The following is a 20008-nucleotide window of genomic DNA, read 5'->3' as shown; positions in this document are numbered from 1 at the left end:
GCTTCGCAGCCTGGCTTACAATTCATTCCTCGGAGTTGGCCTCAGCTCTCATCTCCTCTGGGAGGCCTTCTCCAGCCCACGCCCCACCCTGCCACACCCATGCTGGGCGCTCTTCCCCACGGACTACAGGCCCTCCCCCTCCCCCTCTGGGCTGGGGGCAGCTGGGGCTGAGTACAAGTCTTACTCACGTTGGTGCCGCCAGCCCCAAAACAAAGCCTGGCCCACGTGGGTGCTCCGCGTACGTGTGTGTCTCTGGGCGGAGATGTCGGGGGTGGAAAGAGCCGGTAACAGAAACAGAACGTGCTGGAGGAAGAGCAGCCTGCAGGGAAGGCTGGCACAGATAACCACAAAGAGAAAGAAGGCCCCCGCATCACGTCTTCACCAAGACCCCACTGGCAAGGTGAGGACAGCGCCTTTGGGTGAATGCATCTGTGTGACCCAGAGGCAATGCCGGCTGTCCTGGTGTCTGATTTGATTGCATCTGATTTCAGAATTTGATCTCTGCTTCCTTCTGAAAACGTCGTTCCCTTATGTCAGTTGTCAACAAGCCCTTGTCTAGTGCGGGCAGACTGTTTTCCATCAAGCAGTGCCAGCCAGGCTAACGATAAAATGGTTGGCAGTGAGCTTGGGGGCAGAAACCTGTTTCCATCCACGTGTCCCCGCAGCTAGCAAAGCCCTGGCACACAGCTGACCCTCAATAAATGCTTGCTGAATGGGTCAATTGTGTCTGCTTCCCCAGGAATAGGGGTTGGAGGCCTGAAGCCCCTGGAGACCGGTGGGGGCAGACAGCCTGAGATTAAACTTGATCCATAGATAATCCCCCAAATCCAGAAGCCACCTGGACAGCAGTTGGCTGAACTGAGCTCCATGGTGGGACACATGCTGATGGTACTGCTGAGTTCACCAAGGGTCTCCCCGGGACCAGAAAACAGCTCCTCAAAATACAACTTATTATTCTAATCATTATTGGAGAGTGACAGAGAAAAGAGCGTCAATCCTTTGAGGACAGAATCCATTTAGGGAGATTAAATGGCTTTTCTCACCGCCGACCCCCAACCCCCGTTTTTACTTTTACAAACTTTATTATGAAAAATATCAAACATACAGAAAAGTGGTGAAAACAGTATAACGAATCCGGCCCCCCACCACCCAGCCTCAGCGATGACCAACCCGCGCCCGATCTCTCCAGTCATCTATACCCCACCCCTCGAGGGAAATCTCCGACGTCCTCTCCTTACACGCGCAGACCTCGGTAGCGACGGGAATCCGTTCCGGACTCCTCTGGGGCCCTAGCCGGCTCCCTCCGCCCTGCTCAGCGCGGCGCGGGCGGGTTCTCAGCCCACGTCCGTGAAGCTGAAGGCCGGATCGTGCGGCGCCGCTCCGCCTCCCACCTCGCTTCCTCCTCGGTCCGCACCGCGCGGGTCACCGCGGCCCCGGAGCGCCTCGGACACTCGCCCGGCAGCCGCGGGTGATGCGCCAGTGAGCTCCTCAGTGCAGCGCGGAGGAGAGAACGAGGAGGCACCTTCCACTTCCTCTCGCTCTAATGCCGGCTCCCTCCCCGCGCGTCCCTCGCCCCCGCTGCCCCGCCCCCGGCAGGGCGTGGCCACGGCCCGAGGGGCGGGGAAACACCCATATTTGGCCTTATATGGGCAGTCGCGTCACGGGCGGCACTCATTCACATAAAACGCTGCGCGGCCGGCGGAATCCCCGGCTTCTAGGGCGGCGAGCGGCCGGGCTGGGTATCGAGCACGCGGGGCGGGAACGCGGAGTTGCGCCGCCGCTCGGGCGCCGGGCTCCGTCGCGGCCGCAGCCGCGCGGCTCGCCCTCCCGTGCCTCGCCCGCGGACACCCTGGCCGTGGGCAGTCGCGGGGCGGGCGGCGCCGGCGGCATGAAGGTCACGTCGCTCGACGGGCGCCAGCTGCGCAAGATGCTCCGCAAGGAGGCGGCGGCGCGCTGCGTGGTGCTCGACTGCCGGCCCTACCTGGCCTTCGCTGCCTCGAACGTGCGCGGCTCGCTCAACGTCAACCTCAACTCGGTGGTGCTGCGGCGGGCCCGGGGCGGCGCGGTGTCGGCGCGCTACGTGCTGCCCGACGAGGCGGCGCGCGCGCGGCTCCTGCAGGAGGGCGGCGGCGGCGTCGCGGCCGTGGTGGTGCTGGACCAGGGCAGCCGCCACTGGCAGAAGCTGCGAGAGGAGAGCGCCGCGCGTGTCGTGCTCACCTCGCTGCTCGCCTGCCTGCCCGCCGGCCCGCGGGTCTACTTCCTCAAAGGTGAGCGCGCGGGGTCCCTGCCACGCTTGCCCCTCCGGCGCCACCGGGTCCCCTCCCTGCGCCGGGGGTCCCTCCTACACCCTGGGACCGGGAGAGTCACCACCTGCTGGAGTCTGCACCCTGGGGCTTGTTGTGCGCTTGGGAGGGCACTGCAAATGTCAGCACTCAGAGCTCCCCCTCTTCCCCACCCGCGTTCCTCGAAAGCGCCTGGCAGCGGGTCTGCCCGCTGAGCTGGGTGGAGTTGGTTATGCTGCGGGGGCTGCTGCTGCTTAGCAGTTTGGGGGCCGTCGGCTCGTGCTGGGCACGAGCCCCCTTTCCAGACGGCGAGCTTTGCCGCTGTCGCTGGGGTCAGGGCTCGGGGCCTTCCTGATAGACTGATCTGGCGGAATCAGCAGGTCGCGATCCCCTCCCCCCTGGTGTGGCGCCGTGGTGCCCCCCTTCCTCCCGCCTAGCCAGCTGTGTCTTCACCGACCCCTCTTGCCTTTTTGACCTGGCGAGTCCCTTCCCTTTCCATTTCATTGTATTGCTTTTTATTGTTTCCCTCCGGCCTCTTCTCCCCTCCTGGGTCTTTCTCTAGCTCAGTTTGGAGCTCACATCCTTTCCACCCTTTTCACCTCCTCCCTCCTCCGCCCCAGGATTATCCCTGGGACCCATCCTGAGCTGAGCCTACCGCCGGCCAGCCAGGAAATAGAGATGCGCGGGGGCAGGGTGGTTTGGAGATTCTGCGGCCTTTGACACCTCCCGGAGCTACCGCCACAGGCCTGCCCATTTCACCTGCCGGGAAGATAACTTTGGCTTCTGATGGTGGGTGGGTGATTGACTCTCAAAGTCCAAAGCACTGGTTTTTTCTGGGTCACTTCCTATGACTGCTCCTGCTTTGTGTTTGAGTCCTTTGTAACCTCAAATGACACCCGGGGAGACCTGACCCACATGTAGAGATGAGGGCTCAGCCCCAGCAGGGCCCCAAGGCCGTGCCAGCCCCGGCGCGGACACCTTGGGATGTAACAGTGATGGGGATCAGAGCTCGGTGCAGAGAGCCGGCGCCGAGTTAGGAGCCTGTTTTAAAGCCATGCAACTTGAGTTTCACACGCTCCGGGCCAGGAAGATTCTGGAGACAGTTCCCCTCTCTGCTAGCACCTCCTGCTGACTGGTCCCCTGTTGATTTCCTGTTGGAGAGATAACAGAGGTAGATGATAATCGTCCTTTTTCTAACAGCCTAGCCCCCAGGGGATAGAGGGAAGGCCTTCTGGCTCTGCAGAGGTTTCAGCGTGTCTCCTGATTTCTTTCTCTCCCTAATATGATTTTTGTCTCCTGTTCTTTGGAGAAGTTTCTGCCTCAGTAGCATGAAAGAGGTTCCAGGAGACCCTCCCTGGTCCCCCCTCTGCCCTTGTGCTTCTCTAAGCTGGCCCTGCTGACAGTTTAGAAGTTATCGCCACAAAGTAGGCAGCTCTATAGACTCACATCTCAGGAAAACTGTGTTAAAGTGTTTTTTAAAAGAAGGTAACATATACACAGGTACAAATTTGAACAGCATGAAGGCCGTATGATGAGAAGCGGGTCTTCTGCATATCTTAGAACCCAGTTCCATTCCCCAGAGACAGTCGTCAACTATTTCTTGTTTACCTTTAGATAATTTTTCATAAGTATCTTAGAAATAGATTGATTTTGTATAGTCCCTGTCCTGCCTCTTGTATCTATCTAGATCTTGGAGACTTGTCCGTATCTGACCATACATGTCTGTTTCACATTGAACCGGTCTCCTGTAATGACCATTAGGTTGCGTCCGGCCTCACTGCTCCAAGCAATGCGGTAGATGTCCTTCTCCATGTGCTCTTGCGTGTGCAGTGCCTTGCAGTAAATCATGAGAATTGCCAGGTCAAGAATTACATGCATTTTAAGTTTCAGTAGAAATTGCTTCATGCCTACCCTTATAACACTACTAAACTTTAAATTGTTGCCAGAGAAAATTTTTATTTCTTTATGTAATTCATGTGCAGATAGGAGTTCAGGTTTTAATCTGGTGGCGTCTCAGATCTTGGTTGGGGCAATGCCTTTTTACACTTTCCATAATCCCCTGTCTCCCAAACAACCACTAAAATGAAATGGTGATGACTGAATTGCGTGGTCAGTGCTTATTTATATATAGTATCTGTGCTCTCTCTGTTCCCTGGTAATGTGGTGGTGATTGAAAGCAGACTCACTCCAAAAGAAGTAACTCTAAGAATTGCCATGGCTTTTGCAACTCAAGTGAGGCACCAGAGAGGAATGTTCTGTCTCTCCACACCTCTGATGGGAGTGGGTGAAAGACTGAGACCATTTAATCTGGAAGATTCCTCTGAATCCCAGCTTGAAGAGGCAGGACCCTGTTTATCTGTCCCTCAACTAAATTTTGTCAGCAGCATGCAGGATCCAGCCCACACCTGAACCTCTTATCTGTCCTCCTGATAGCCAACTCTGAAGTAATATATTTAAAGCCAAAAGATGGGGTAGCCTGAAGATTCCTCTTCCCCGACCTTCGTCCTGAAGTTTGGGAGGGCCCAGGTCATTCTTAACTCCAAATTCCCATCCAAATCCTTGTTTGTCTCCTGGAACCCATAATGTCGAGGTTCAGGCATGGGAAGTGATCAGGTGGTTTACTGACTAGGGATACCTCTTCAGAGGAAGCTGTGGGTCGGTGTGAGCCTGCGTCATTCTCTTGACTGCTGGAAGGGAAGGGGCCCAGGGGCTATGGCAGAGCATGGGAAGCTAAGCTGCCTATAGCACCACCTTGCACCTCCGCCGTGGCCTCCCATTGTGGTGGGGAGCATGGTCATTGAGGAGGACCAGGAGCTCATGGGCAGGCTCCTGTGGTGACCACAGGGGAGATCTGGGTGTACTAAGTGGGGGCGGGGCAGTTCCAGCGAGCTGAGAGGAAGCAGTAATGGCAAGATGACTCATTCTAGGAATTGGCTGCAGCTTCTGGGAGGGAGTTGGAGACTGCCTTGTAATCCATTAACCATTTGTCTACTGCAGGGCTTTAAAAAAGCCAGCATCACAACACCCAAAGTCAGAAATGAAAAAGGGGGTTCTTTGGAAAATTCGTGGTCTCAGAATGCATGTTTAATGGATTTGACTCCAAGCAAATTCTCTGGGCCAGAAAAAGACAAGTGGGCTTTCTGGAGGCCCTAGGAAATGCCTCAGGTTGCTCTCTGGGTTACCAGTAAAGGAGTTTCCCAAGCAAGGCTGGCCTGTTGCACCTGGCAGCCCTCGGCATTCTGAGGGTTCCAAGGCCACTTTTTCATTCGGTTCTTCCCCACTCAAATGGGCCCAAGAAGGCTTACTTATATTTGCAAGTTTCCGTGACTTGCTCAGAGGGTCGTTTTTACCTTAAATCCATTTGGAGAGGTGTAAATATTAAGGATTCTGAGAGTCATACATGCCATAAGTTGACTTATTGATTGGGAGTGGGGGTGCAGGAGGAATAGGGGAGAAGTAAGAAAAGTGGGGATAAGAAGATAGGGTGGTCACGAAGGGGACAGAGGCAGTTTTTGCTCATGAGGGCTGAGAATTAAATTCAGAAGTCCTTATTCTTTCAGTTGATTTAGAAGGTAATTAACTGGATTGATGACTTCAAATTGGACCTAGAAAGGATTGTCAGCAATGTTCTTAGCACCTTGGGAGTGAGAAGCAGTGAGGCTGTTTTACTGCCCTGAGTTGAAATGAAACCGTATCAGCCCCCATTTCCTTATGAATGGAGGAGGTTCCAGCTAGAATCCTGCTTAGAGCAGATGGGCTGGGGAAGAAGCCACTTTAGGAGCCTATCTTCTTGCCAGTTAATGAAATTTTGGGTAATCACACCTTCCTTTTAGATAAACAAGAGAGAAAATAGCCTTTGTTTTCTGGAGGGATTTGGTTAATATTTGCCAGATGCTAGACACTTTCTTTCACAGTTTAAGCTGCTTCTGATAGACACAAAAAGTTAATCATTGCCTCTGAAAGAGTTCTTTTTAGAGGTTTGTATGTGTGTAGAGCCCCTTTCTATTCTAAATCCGTTTGCTGGTTTTGTTCAATTTTTAATGACCAGAATCTGTATTGGCTTATTTTTTTTTCTTAACTGTGTAACACTCAGAGTATTGATTAACTATGGGTATTTTCTGACAGCGTGAGAAATTGATGCTTCCCATATGTCTCACCGTTTTGTTTGTTTTTGTAGGGGGATATGAGACTTTCTACTCGGAATATCCCGAGTGTTGCGTGGATGTAAAACCCATTTCACAAGAGAAGATTGAGAGCGAGAGAGCCCTCATCACCCAGTGTGGAAAACCAGTGGTAAACATCAGCTACAGGCCAGCTTATGACCAGGTACGTGATGTGATGGGGAAGAGGTATCCTGAGTGGTATTCTGGGCTCCTGTTTCCCTTCCTTCCTCAGCACCTGACTGTTCTCTCCCCACTCAGCAATGATGGTTAGTTCTTTTGTGGATCAGGGTGTTGGCAAAATCCCCTGGCTTTAGGGAGCTTCTATTGCTTGCCAGCTTGAGTTTCCATCCAAGAGTAAATGGGCTTCCTTCCAGCAAACAAGCTGACAAGAGCAAACCAGCCACAGGATGCTTGGCAGCTTCTGGGGAAAAGGGGAAGTGAAAGATACATTATTGTCATCTGGCTTCGGAGGTTCAGAGAAGCTTTGAAATACTGGTCTAGGTTTCCCTGAAGACATTTCAGAGTTGACTTTCAGGCTTCCTGTGTTGCTTTTCTTTGTAATTGTCCATGCTCTGCAGTTTTCTGCAAACCATCCCGGTACCTGTCAAGGTGTGTCTTATTGGTATGTTTAACTGAAACTGGTGTTGGTGGGGGTGCTATAGAGAAAGTCCTGTTTGGGTGGCTAAGTAGGCTTCTCTAAGGCGTTCTTATGCTTACAATTCCACAGATACTGAAACCAGAGCAAATCAAAAGATACTAGAGGGCTTCATGTTTCTGTAAACTAGTGAGTTTTTGTTTTTCTTCTAAAAATGAGTGCTTTGTGATAACTCACTAAAGGGAAAAATAAAGTGGAAGGGGGTTACGTAGCACCATCCAGGAAAATGAAAAAGCAGGTGAGAATCCAAATCTGGCAGAAACCAGAGATCAAAACCTACCCATTTTACGGAAGGGAAGAGAAGTGTTCTGTGACACGTGAGGTGATTGATTTTGCAGAGTCCTACAGCTGGTTCAAGGCATCATCAGGCTCAGAACCCCTTTCTCTCAGCTCGCTGTTCTGATTATTTCAGGACCTTGTTCTGTTTTCCGCATGGCCTCTAATCTAGACACCTGACCTGGTGGGAGTAACCTTTCAAACTTTTCACATAAACCAAGAACATACCCCAAATCATAAGAAGAAAGATTGCTAGATGCTAAAATGCCCGCTCCCTGCCATGAGCAAAACCCTGTCCCTGGGGATAAACTTCGAAGTAAAGCCAGATGACCTTTTCTTGAACGGGCTCCTTGGTCAGGAAGCCTATTAGCTTGTCCAGATGCCAGGGTTAGGAATTTGTTTGTTTTCCTTTAATAAACATCCTTACAGTATATGATGAGCCCGTGGCTTTCAAGCTGTGGACATCTGGCCTAGCTCGATTTCTACTTTTGTTTGTTTGTTTGGGTTGTGTTTCCCCCATTTCTCAGAAAGTGAAAGAGAAATAAGAATTGGCAGAATGTTGCGAAAGCACGGCACATCTCTGGCCAAGTGAGGGGTGAGAAAGCCCTGATGTGTCTTCAAGATTCATCTGGGGAACCCCCTAATGCTACTTCTTAGAAATGCTTCTGCATTTAGAGCAGCCAGGCGAGGTCATGTTAACTTTTGGGGTTTCTGAAGGCCTTTGGCTTCTTCCTCTTGGTCTAAACAGAAGTTCAAAAAGGGAAAGAAATGTAGTTTCAGGGGTGTGTTGGGCTGAGCTCCAAAAGAAATTGGATAGGATCCCAGGTCTGGTGTATCAGCAATTTCCAGGCACTCAGGAGTGGAAGAGATCTTGAGTCAACCATCCAGCCTGCTCCTTAAAGGGCAAGCAGTGTCCATTGGTGGGGACCCATAAGTCATCAGCAGCCACGTGAATCTGAACTTGGAACTCTGACTCCTTTCCAAAGAACTTTGTACCACCTCTGCTGTTTTCCTGGTTTCTAGCTGGTGGGAATGCTGTGCCCAGGGAGTGGGTCCAGCTCAGGTCAGGACTAGACCTGCTTGGATTGCCTAAAAACCTGTGTCTTCCCCATGGAGAGAAGCCATGTTCTGTTCATTCTTCAATCTCGATGGCAGTGGCAGCTATGTAACGTGCCAGGTTTTAATGCATTCATTATCCCATTTACACCTTACCAATTATCCAGAGAGGATAGGTATTATCCCCAGTTTAGAGACAAAGGGTCATAGGTTAAAGAAGCTATCCAAGATCACACCAGGTAGTAAGCATGGAGCTCTGGAACTTAACCAAGAGCTCTGCTGTCTGATGCCCAAGCCCAGGTTCTTAACCACTGCACCACTTTGCTACCAGGAAGGCTGCTCTGTACGCGTGGGAGTTTGGGAGGTTTCGAGGAGGTGATGCAGATGGACATTTTCTCTAGAGGAAGAGAGGAAAGAGAATTTTTTCCTTCCTGTCTTTACCTGAAATACTTACTTTCTCATATTGATCACTATTGAAATGGAGTCAGACAAGGCCTTGCATCTCATGCTATGCAATCAGTTTTCGGTTTCAGCCCAGCTCTACCACTGACTAGCTCTGACTTGGACAAGTTATTAAATGCATCTGAGCCTCAAGTTGCCCATCTGTAAAATGGGAATAATGTTACCTACCTCACAGATTTTGTGAAATTGGTATGATGTAGGCACATCTAAAGGGTTAAGCCCCCAGAGGCCAGCCATAGTAGGTGCTGCTAAAAATACCAGTTGTTATTACCTTATGTAAAATCTTCTGTAATTTTCTTTCAAGTGACTGAACTGGCCTTTGCTTAAACACTTCTCAGGGAACAAAAAGCTAACACCGGGTGTGGGGTAAGTTGAGAATTGCCTGTAGCTAGCTGCTGTCCCACGCACCCTTCCCTGCTATGGATCTGGCCGAGAGTTTCCATTCCGCTCTTATTCCAGGACAGGAAATGGAAACACAGGAAGCAGATGGTTGGCATGGGAAAGGCTCCCAAAGACACAGCCACTGTCACCCAGCCCCATGTTTCCCTCTCAGTCTCTAAGGGTTCCCAGTTTTCCAACCATCACTGACTTTTCTGCCACCTTTAGAGCCCTCTAAATGCTGAGACTGGCAGAGTCTAACCAGCGGTTCATTTTAGTTTTGCCTCAAGGTGGATGGTCTCTGGTTCCCCCTTGACTAGAAATCTGGGGTGTGGGTAGCCTCCCAAAAGGACGGCTCCGTAAGCGGGTCTCACCAGCACCCCCAACAAACCCCCACGTGAAGAAGGTCAGAGGCGGGGAAGCCCCTCTGCATGTGGCCTGACAACGTTTTTTATCTAAAGATTCTGAATAGGTAGTGGTTATTTTCATTTCTAAAAAGCATACTTTTTTGTGGGGGTGGAGGTGCATTTTAACATCTCTAAAACCTGGATGCATCGTAGGATCAACAGTGTCTTAGGTTTGATGAAATACACCATATAGGCTAGGCTTGGTAGCTCACGCCTATAATCCCAGCACTTTGGGAGGCTGAGGTAGGAAGATCGCTTGAGACCAGGAGTTTAAGAGCATTCTGGGCAACATAGCAAGAACTCATCTCTACCAAAAAAATGATAAAATTAGCCAGGCATGGTGGTACATGCTTGTAGGCCCAGCTACTTGGGAGGCTGAGACGATAGGATCTCTTGAGCCTAGGAATTCAAGATTATAGTGAGCTATGATTGTGCCACTGCACTGCAGCCTGGGTGACAGAGCAAGACTCTCTCTTTCCAAAAAGGAAAAAAAAATATGCTATATAAAATGTCAAGGCTGTAAAGGAGGACACACACCATGTTGAGTCCTGGTCCATTTTATCTGTAAAGAAAGTGAGACTGTCCCAAGGCAAAGGGAATTGCCCTGGTACTCTCAGGGCAGCTGTAACTTCAACACAGGCCCATCAATTTTTCCCATGTTACCACATGGCTTCTCATCCTTGTCAGCGCAGGAAGGCTGCTGGCATATCCTACCACCTTGATATGTGCAAAAAAGTGAACTCTTTGCTGTGTGGATTTTGCTGTCATTGAGTCACAAGGCAGTCACATGAGGTAGAGAGTTGGCCAGGATGGAGATACCACCCACACTCGGTTGAACTGCCCTGGCTCTGAACTCTACTTGGAAACCAGAAAGGGAACCACCCATCTTAAGAAACAAATAGGTCAGAGTTGTTTTTTCCTCTCTCAAGTGAACAAGCTAATCCAATATTTCTTGATTGTCCTTTGCCCTGCTTCCAGGGTGGCCCAGTTGAAATCCTTCCCTTCCTCTACCTTGGAAGTGCCTACCATGCATCCAAGTGCGAGTTCCTCGCCAACCTGCACATCACAGCCCTGCTGAATGTCTCCCGACGGACCTCCGAGGCCTGCACGACCCACCTACACTACAAATGGATCCCTGTGGAAGACAGCCACACGGCTGACATTAGCTCCCACTTTCAAGAAGCAATAGACTTCATTGGTAGGTTTAGCCATTCCCCTTCAGTTATTTTGGGAGCCCCTTTGGGGCATGTGTTCTTGACTTTTGATGCCCTGATGGAGGCTACCTTCACTGAAAGAAAAGTGTCTTGTATATGCCGCTGCTAAGAGTTAGAGCCAACATGGGATGCAGCTACCAAAAAGGTGGAGGGGAGAATTTAAGTTGCTATTAATAGGAGCTTTAATTTGCAAGATAAATGAATTAATATAATTTTATGGCAGGACTCACTGCCGATCTTGTTATTGTTTCTAGCTGGGTAGGAGCTGAGTGCATCCCTGCGTAATGCTCCACACAAGGAAAGCAGGGGGAAGAACCTCCCTAACTGTGCTTCTACGTAGGTTGGGTTTATTTTTAAAAGCAAACAGAAGGATTCAGAGAGCACTACTTACGCACTGAGCCCCAAGGGCCCCCAGCAGCTTTCCATACTCTTGGTGAACGGCTTGGGGCAATTTGTTTTGCATTTTCAGCTAATTTTGGATTAAAGATAGCACTTGACTCAAGCTCCATGCTGTATGCACAGAAAAGTTGGCATCTTTTGCCTGCTTTCTGCATTCTTTTTAGGCAGTTATTTATTCCATTGCGTAGACCTGAAAACCGAGGCCTTGGCCTCTGGTCCCTCTGCCAGGAAAGGGCTGTGGCCTTAGGGTTTCCAGGTCCTCTGTGTTGCCTGGATTGTTCTCCCATTTGACATCTTCTCCTCCCCCATCCATCTTCCTAGGAGGCTGGCCTGACTTTTTTCTGTTTCAAATTTGCAAGTACCACTCTCTAACCTTGTGGTCATGCCCCGCTTTCCAGCGCCCATCTTCCTCTTTAACATACGTAGTTGTCGAAACTGACACGTGATTTTCCTGTATCTTGTTCCAAGGGATGGTGGAGGAGGAAAGGCAGGTGTTAGCACAGCAATAATTACTTAGTGCAGGTAGCAATTAAAGGTCCCCCTTGAGCCACATGGTGGCCCTCTGTTCACCACACAATTTCTGCTCCCCAGGAAACCCTGACGAGAAACTCATCAGAAGCAAAAGGCCGAGCCTGTCCTGCTTGTCCCCTGAGCCTCTGGGCTGAGATGATTCCTTTGGAGCCTGAAAGGCAGCCAAATGATGGGTTCAGGGTGGGAAACCCTTGACTTGTTCTCCCTGTCCCTGGGAATACCTTGCCCTTCTCAGCCTGTTATTTAATTACCTGGGTAGCCACTTCATGAGGTCATGAAACACACCCCCATCCAGTTCTCAGAACCTCCCTCCCCATCCTGTGTGTGTATTGTGTCTGTGTATGCACAATCCACAAGCCCACAGCAGTTTGAAAGCACAGGATGCTTTTTCTCTGATTGCTTGCCCTGCTAATGGAAGGAGAGCCTGGGTCTCCCCAGTGAGCCATGTGCTGAATATACGCTGACCCCTTCCAAGGGAAGAGGGCCATGTGGAAGGCAGACCCCGAGGTGTCAAGTGGGCTCCAGAGGCAATGCACTCTGGACCCTTTGCATTCTTGGATGTGGCACTAGGCCAGTTAAAAGCTAAACTTTGAAGGAGGCCAACAGAGGAGCGAAGGGAAATAGGAGTCCGACCCTGTAATTCTAGGGACTTGGGGGGTCTTCCCTTTGAACTAATTTAAAGAGACTGTTTTGTTGTTTCTTTTGAGTCAGACTGAATTGGAGGACTCCCCTATTGAACTGCTTTGGGGTATGCTGCGGGGTTTTTGTTCAGATGGGGAAACTCTAGGATTCCTCCCTGATGCCTGAGAAATTTTATCTTTTAGATCTTGCAGGTTGATTTGCATACTTTGACTTGGGGCAGGGAAGTGGAGGGTGGTAAGAGTAATGACTTTTTCTGCCCTTCAAAATCTTAAATGTTTTTGCGTATTGTAGCCTGCATAGTGCCAGCTACATCTAACTTCCTGTGATGTAATTATTTCCTCACTAGCAAGAGAGGGAATTGGAAAGACTGTATTTTTTGTGGATTTGATGTGTACGTATCTTTAAGCTTTCACCCCTTCCCATTTTTAATAGTTGTAGTTGGTTTTGGGGGTGGGGGCTGGGAGGTAGAGCAGGAAGGGGGGCATCCTCCCCTTTTTGTCATAGTGAGCTAAAGAATGCTAACTGATGGTAGTAGCTTTATAGCAGCGACTCCCATTGTTGAGCAAGATGGAATTTGTGAAAGCCATTTATATCCTCAGTCTAGTAGGCGTCACTTAGCCAGGGTTATAATTAGTGGCCGTGCGCTATTTATTGTGTGTTTGGTGGTGAGAACCCTGGGAGCTGAGCCAAGCATCCTGCCCTGGCACAGCAGGACAGGGTGCCCCGAGAGACCGGAAGGCCTCTACCAGGATCGGGGTTAGGTTGTTACCCTTAGAATCAGACCTGGAGAGGCGAGAGTTGCTTCTCCAAGTCAGTCTTTGAGCCTGGGATGCTCTCCTTAGAAAAATGTGTGTGCCCAATAAAAATGTGCACAATCTCAAGGATTTTCCAATGCCCTCTTGGAACCATCAGTGGAACCTAGGTTAAGGTGGCATCCCCAGGAAGGGACTGCTCCAGGTCCGTCGCTTCCAGAGGCAGAATCTGCAAGTATCCTGGGGAACTGTGAAGCTGCTGTAAGGAATATAAAGGTCCTACTTGGGGATAGTCTTTGCTGGGACCCCAAAAGCTCTGTCCTCATCAGTGGGGATTAAAGACTGGCAGAAGTGTAGTGTAGGGCCGTGGCTCTTAGGCAAGCACAACAGTTTCATATCTAGGTTACTCCAGTGTTTAATTCTTGTGTTTTGCCATTGCCCTTAGATTCTAATCCCAACTCACTCCCACCATCTTTTCTTCCTTCCAGACTGTGTCAGGGAAAAGGGAGGCAAGGTCCTGGTCCACTGTGAGGCTGGGATCTCCCGTTCACCCACCATCTGCATGGCTTACCTCATGAAGACCAAGCAGTTCCGCCTGAAGGAGGCCTTCGATTACATCAAGCAGAGGAGGAGCATGGTCTCGCCCAACTTTGGCTTCATGGGCCAGCTCCTGCAGTACGAATCTGAGATCCTGCCCTCCACGCCCAACCCCCAGCCTCCCTCCTGCCAAGGGGAGGCAGCAGGCTCTTCACTGATAGGCCATTTGCAGACACTGAGCCCTGACATGCAGGGTGCCTACTGCACATTCCCTGCCTCGGTGCTGGCACCGGTGCCTACCCACTCAACAGTCTCAGAGCTCAGCAGAAGCCCTGTGGCAACGGCCACATCCTGCTAAAACTGGGATGGAGGAATCCGCCCGGCCCCAAGAGCAACTGTGATTTTTGGTTTTAAGACTCATGGACATTTCATACCTGTGCAATACTGAAGACCTCATTCTGTCATGCTGCCCCAGTGAGATAGTGAGTGGTCACCAGGCTTGCAAATGAACTTCAGACGGACCTCAGGGTAGGTTCTCCGGACTGAAGGAAGGCCAAGCCATTACGGGAGCACAGCATGTGCTGACTACTGTACTTCCAGACCCCTGCCCTCTTGGGACTGCCCAGTCCTTGCACCTCAGAGTTCGCCTTTTCATTTCAAGCATAAGGCAATAAATACCTGCAGCAACGTGGGAGAAAAGTTGCTGGACCAGGAGAAAAGGCAGTTATGAAGCCAATTCATTTTGAAGGAAGCACAATTTCCACCTTATTTTTTGAACTTTGGCAGTTTAAATGTCTGTCTCTGTTGCTTCAGGGCATAAGCTGATCACCGTCTAGTTGGGAAAGTAACCCTACAGGGTTTGTAGGGACATGATAAGCATCCTGATTTGAACCCTGAAATGTTGTGTAGATACCGTCTTGGGTCCAGTGAGGCAGTTGGTTGAAGTAGCAAGATGTTGGCTTTTCTGGATTTTTTTTTGCCTGGGTTCTTCACTGACCTTGGACTTTGGCATGATTCTTAGTCATACTTGAACTTGTCTCATTCCACCTCTTCTCAGAGCAACTCTTCCTTTGTGAAAAGAGTTTTTCAGATCATAGACCAAAAAAAGTCATTCCTTCGAGGTCGTGGCAGTAGATTCCAGGAGGAAAAGGGTACTTGCTAGGTATCCTGGGTCAGTGGTGTTGAAAACTGGTTTCCTCAGCTTCCTGTCCTTCTGTGTGCTTATGTCTCTTGTGACAATTGTTTTCCTCCCTGCCCCTGGAGGTTGTCTTCAAGCTGTGGACTTCTGGGATTTGCAGATTTTGCAATGTGGTACTACTTTTTTTTCTCTTTTTGTCTGTTGGTTATTTCTCCAGGGGAAAAGGCAATAATTTTCTAAGACCCGTGTGAATGTGAAGAAAAGCAGTATGTTACTGGTTGTTGTTGTTGTTGTTTTTTATAGTGTAAAATAAAAGTAGTAAAAGGAAAAAAGCACTTCTTCATGTTGTTGGTGAATTGGGGTAAGGTAGGAATACCCTTGGGTGGGGACCCAGCCTGCTTCATTGGGATTTATTTGTAAATGAACAAAAGGGTGATGGTGGTGGAGGTGCAGCTATAGGTATGACGATACACAATGTTGCTTTCCAACCGAGGGGTTTCCCTAAGCTAACTTGCAAGAGAATTCCTTAGTGCAGGCCTCATAGGGAGGTGGTGAGAGTATCTGCCCACTCAGGGCCCTTCACTCCCATCGCACTAGGCAAAGAGCTCTACTTGAACCTCAGATTCCTCACCTGTGAAGAGTGAGCTGAGTTACATGATCCCAAGAGTCCCTTAAAGCGTAAGGCCCTTGGTTCCAGTAAGCCTGAGTGCCAAGCTTGTGGCCAGCCTCCTCCCTCCAGTGCCTGGCATATGGCAGACTCAGAAAAGGCTGGGTACGTGGCCAAGGGATGGAGAAGTGAATGAGGTGAAAGTTTGCCCTGCCAGCCTGCCTGACCCCTTCTTTCCACTCTTGCAGCTAATTCTAGATAATTCCCCAGGAGTTCCAAGGTAAATCCCTCAATGAGTGAGTTTAAATCCAAGGCTGAATCGACTTGCTTTGTGAGTAACTTCCTCTGCGTAGGTGGAGGAAGGAAGGGGCAGTTGTCAACTTCTACCCATGATTGGCTCTGCCTGGGCTCCAGCCTAACTCCTGGGGGCCTGTTCCTAATCTGAGGGAACAGGGAGCTGGTTAGGGTTTATGCCATCCCAGTCAGCTGATAAATAACAGGGATTCCAGCCATACTTCTCAATGCTGGAGGGTCCAAAGAGCGTCCAATTCTCCCGACATGCACTGTGTCAACAAATAGCAAGATGGTGGCGGAGCACAGGCAGCCCAGCTCTCTAAATTCCTCACCTCAAAGGCTTTGCGTGAGGTCTTTCTCTCCACCTGCCTTTCCTTTCCCCAACTCTGTTCAGAGGTTCCTTGAAAAGTCCATAGATGAGAAGGTCACCCAGGGTTAGGATGCTGAATTTCTTGCAGCCCACTCCCCTCATCTGTATAACCGAACAGCTTCAACAGTGAAGAGCACTAGACCAGATGGTGAGAAGTTCTGGGTTCTAGCCCTTGCCCTGCCCCCAGCTCTCCAGTGCTTTGGAGCTGATCTCCAACCTCTACGGACTAGATTTCTCCAGGGCTCTATCTAGCTGGTGCCTAATCCCTCTTGGTGTCCCATCTCTGAGCCTCTGACCAGCCTTGGAGTGTGTCCCTGAAGCCTGCCCATTGTGTGGGCCTATGCAGGTGCTGAGTGGCTGAAGGAACCTTGGGTAGGGAGAGCCAGGGAGTAGGAAGCTGGATGCAGGCTGGGGTGATGTGCTAAGCTCAGCCCACTTGCTGACATTTGCTTTATTGCATTAAAGTCTTTCTCTGAAGGGTGAGTAAGTCCTCTAAATCAGGCATATGAGGATTGCTCATCGGCGGGTGAGTCACTGGAGGGTAAGCCAAGTGAAGCCCCACAGCTGGGAATGGCTCTAGAACCCTCACTCCACTTAATGGTCTCTTCATTAATTACATCTCCATTCTTGCCAAGACCAACTCTACACTGGCTTCCAGTGCCAGACGGGGAATTCGAGCTGATGGCGTTTAGATCCTTCATCCCCAGGTTTTGAGAAATACCTCTGTCGGTCTCCAGGCATCATCGCACATAGAGATGTGTTTGGGAGAAGAAAGATGTTAGTTCTCTTTCCCAGCTGTACCTGTAGGCAAGCCCCCTCAGATCCACCGTAGCTAATGAGCTAGGCCTGATGGGGCAGGAGTCGTGTGAGCAGTCTCCACTCAGGATCCAGTGTGGTGGCAGGAGTCCTGGGTACCACGGATCTTCACTGTGTGAGGCCCTCAGGAAAATGCCTCACCGATTTCAATACTCTGAACAGCTCTATCTCTTTGAGTTACTGGTAGTTCTTCTGAACACCATAAAGCTCATGACTGCCCCTGTTTCCCTTCCTGGATAAGGCCACCAGGCAGCTCAGAACTAAACTGTTAGCCCACTTCTGGCAGTTTTGTAGGAACTTAACGTGAATTTTCGGTGTTGATTCCACCGTTTCCTTTAAAATTTCCCATCTCTATTTTTCTTTTACTTCCATTTCCTCATCATCCTTAAAAAGAACAGCAAAACTTTTACACCCTCTTTAAATAGACTCCAATGCATTTATGGAATGAAATAGGGTATAAATATGTAGAGAGTAGCCTGTGCATCCTCAGTGTTACTATTCTCCAGCTCACTCTGAAGGGTTCGTCCGTAAGACTGGGTTCCTTTACCTTTTCAGTGAGTCTGCCAAGTTCTGTATTATTTCTGAAATAGATTCTGTCCAGAGCCCAAACCTCATAGCTGGGGCCCTGGATCCTTGCCTCAGAATCTCTGGCACTGCCCTCTACTTTCAGCCTTGTATTCTGCTGCCAGTACCATTCTATGGAGAGTGTTGGCACTGATGGACAGATGCTCAAAGCTGCAGCGCAGGCCCTCCTGACCCCTAACCATTGGGTGGGATGGAGGGGACTCCCATGCTTAGATAACCATCACCCTTCCATCCATTTGACAGTGAACCCCCGCGAGAACCTGGGATTCAGGGGAAAACAGCCATACAGCCATATGGCCCCACCCTCGTGGGTTCATGAGTACTGATGACTGTTCCCTGGCTTTCTGCCCCTGCCTGGAGCTGGCCTCCTTAGTTGGACCAATGTCCTTAGCCCCACACAATTCCCTTCTCCAGTTCCCCTCTTCTAGGCTCCAGCTTCATCTTCTATCTGTGGTTCAGCAAAACCTTGTACCCAAGCTCCTCAGATTTCCCAGCCTGTGGTTATGGCTGTGTTACCTGTGCTAACAATCCACACCCTACTCAGCCCATCCCTTAGTCTCTCTTGCATTGTTCATTAACTTTTTTTTTTTTTTTTTTGGGAGGGAGTCTTGCTCTGTCGCCCAGGCTGGAGTGCAGTGGCCCCATCTCGGCTCACTGCAACCTCCGCCTCCTGGGTTCAAGCAATTCTCCTGCCTCAGCCTCCCAAGTAGCTGGGATTACATGCATGTGCCACTATGCCTGGCTAAAGTTTGTATTTTTAGTAGAGACAGGGTTTCTCCATGTTGGCCAGGCTGGTTTTAAACTCCTGACCTCAGGTGATAACGCCCGCCTTGGCCTTCCAAAGTGCTGGAATTACAGGCATGAGCCACCACACCCAGCCGTTCATTAACTTTTTTATGAATACCCCACCTCCACCTCCCACCTCAGAGTTCAAAAAGAAATGAGCTCTTATTGAGCCCTAGCCTTTTCTGGGCTGTTTGGTTAGCATCAGAAATGTTTATAAAGCACCTACTGTGTGCCACAGACCAACCTAGGCACACAGGCATCACGTCTAATTCTCATCACAGCCTTGTATAATTTTTTTTTTTCATCTCGCTCTGTCACACAGGCTGAAGTGCAGTGGCGCGATCTCGGCTCACTGTAGCCTCTGCCTCCCAGGTTCAAGCAATTATCTTCCTCAGCCTCCCGAGGAGCTGGGATTACAGGTGCCCACCACCACACCCAGCTAATTTTTGTATTTTTAGTAGAGACAAGGTTTTACCATGTTGGCCAGGCTAGTCTTGAACTCCTGACCTTGTGATCCACCCGCCTCAGCCTCCCAAAGTGCTGAGATTACAGGCATGAGCCACCACGCCTGCCCATAAATGTTTTTATATCTCATTTTCACAGATGCACAAACTGAACCTCAGAAATGTTAAGTAACTCGCCCAAAGTCACGCAGTTAGCAAATGGTAGAGCTAGAATGAAGCTATTTCATTGATCTTGTACCCCTCTGAACACGTGGGGTATATAATAGGTACTTCTGTCCGTTGGGCTTTCATTTGCAAGGAAGCCTCCTCAGTCTACATTAAGGAAAAGTGTTTGTGGATAAATGCAAATAGCATTGAATCCCCAGTTACACTCCATTCCAGTCACATTGGCTTTCTGACAATCCCTTAAACATGCCAACCTCCCTTCTGCCTCAGGACCTTTGCATATGCTGGTCCCTCTGACGGGAATCTTTCTCCTATAAATTCCCCCTCCAACCGATTAACTCATACTGGTTTTTCACCTCTCAGTTCAAAATTCACCTTCCCAGGAAAGCCCTCCCAGACTAGGTCAGGTGTCCCTATTGGCTCTCTCATAGTCTTCTATATCTTTTCTTCATATTTCATCAAAGTTTAAAAATTTTCCATTTCTCTGTGATTATTTTATTAACATCATCTCCTTCAGACTAGAAGCACCAGGAGAACAGAGATTACATTGCATTTCAAGAGTAACCAAGCACAGGGTCTGACTTATCCTAGGTGTTCAATGAGTACTGGTTGAATGAAGGAGTGAAGAAGTGACAAACGGAATGAAACACTGTCAGAAGCAGAAGCTGTTCTCTCCATTTCTCTCAGAGCCCCTATGACCCTCCAAACACAAGTTCCTTTATCCTGAGCCTATTTGCCAGTTCCTCCCCAATCCTGGAGGAAGCAGATTCCCAGCCTTAGCTAATTACTGCTACCTTATTGGTCAGAGGCCATGGTAGCCCCTCACCTCACTGGTCACTAGTCAGCCTATAGATGGGCCGCCCTTGGGTCAGATGCCCACCCTGGGATCAATCGGTTTCCTCTAAGTTCAGAGACCTGCCTCGCTCAGTCTCTGAGACTTGAGTGTTCCATACGAAGTCCCCAGAAAACTGCCATAAAGAACAACCCTACCGATCACTTGAGCCCAGGAGGTTGAGGCTGCAGTGAACC

The 20008-nt window shown here is 49.8% G+C and overlaps 1 protein-coding gene across 1 annotated transcript; it reads left to right on the top strand.

Annotated features, from left to right (window-relative positions):
* The first annotated feature begins 1684 nt into the window (after window positions 1-1684).
* Window positions 1685-15216, top strand: DUSP5 (dual specificity phosphatase 5). Its single transcript, XM_032178052.2, has 4 exons — window positions 1685-2267; window positions 6460-6608; window positions 10658-10877; window positions 13706-15216. The coding sequence occupies exons 1-4, from the start codon at window positions 1889-1891 to the stop codon at window positions 14110-14112; spliced, it is 1155 nt and encodes a 384-aa protein (XP_032033943.1). The 5' UTR covers window positions 1685-1888; the 3' UTR covers window positions 14113-15216.
* The last annotated feature ends 4792 nt before the right edge of the window (window positions 15217-20008 follow it).

This window comes from Hylobates moloch, unplaced genomic scaffold (assembly GCF_009828535.3).
Source record: "Hylobates moloch isolate HMO894 unplaced genomic scaffold, HMol_V3 SCAFFOLD_3, whole genome shotgun sequence".
NCBI lineage: Eukaryota > Metazoa > Chordata > Mammalia > Primates > Hylobatidae > Hylobates > Hylobates moloch.
This window is presented reverse-complemented; position numbering and strand designations above follow the sequence as displayed.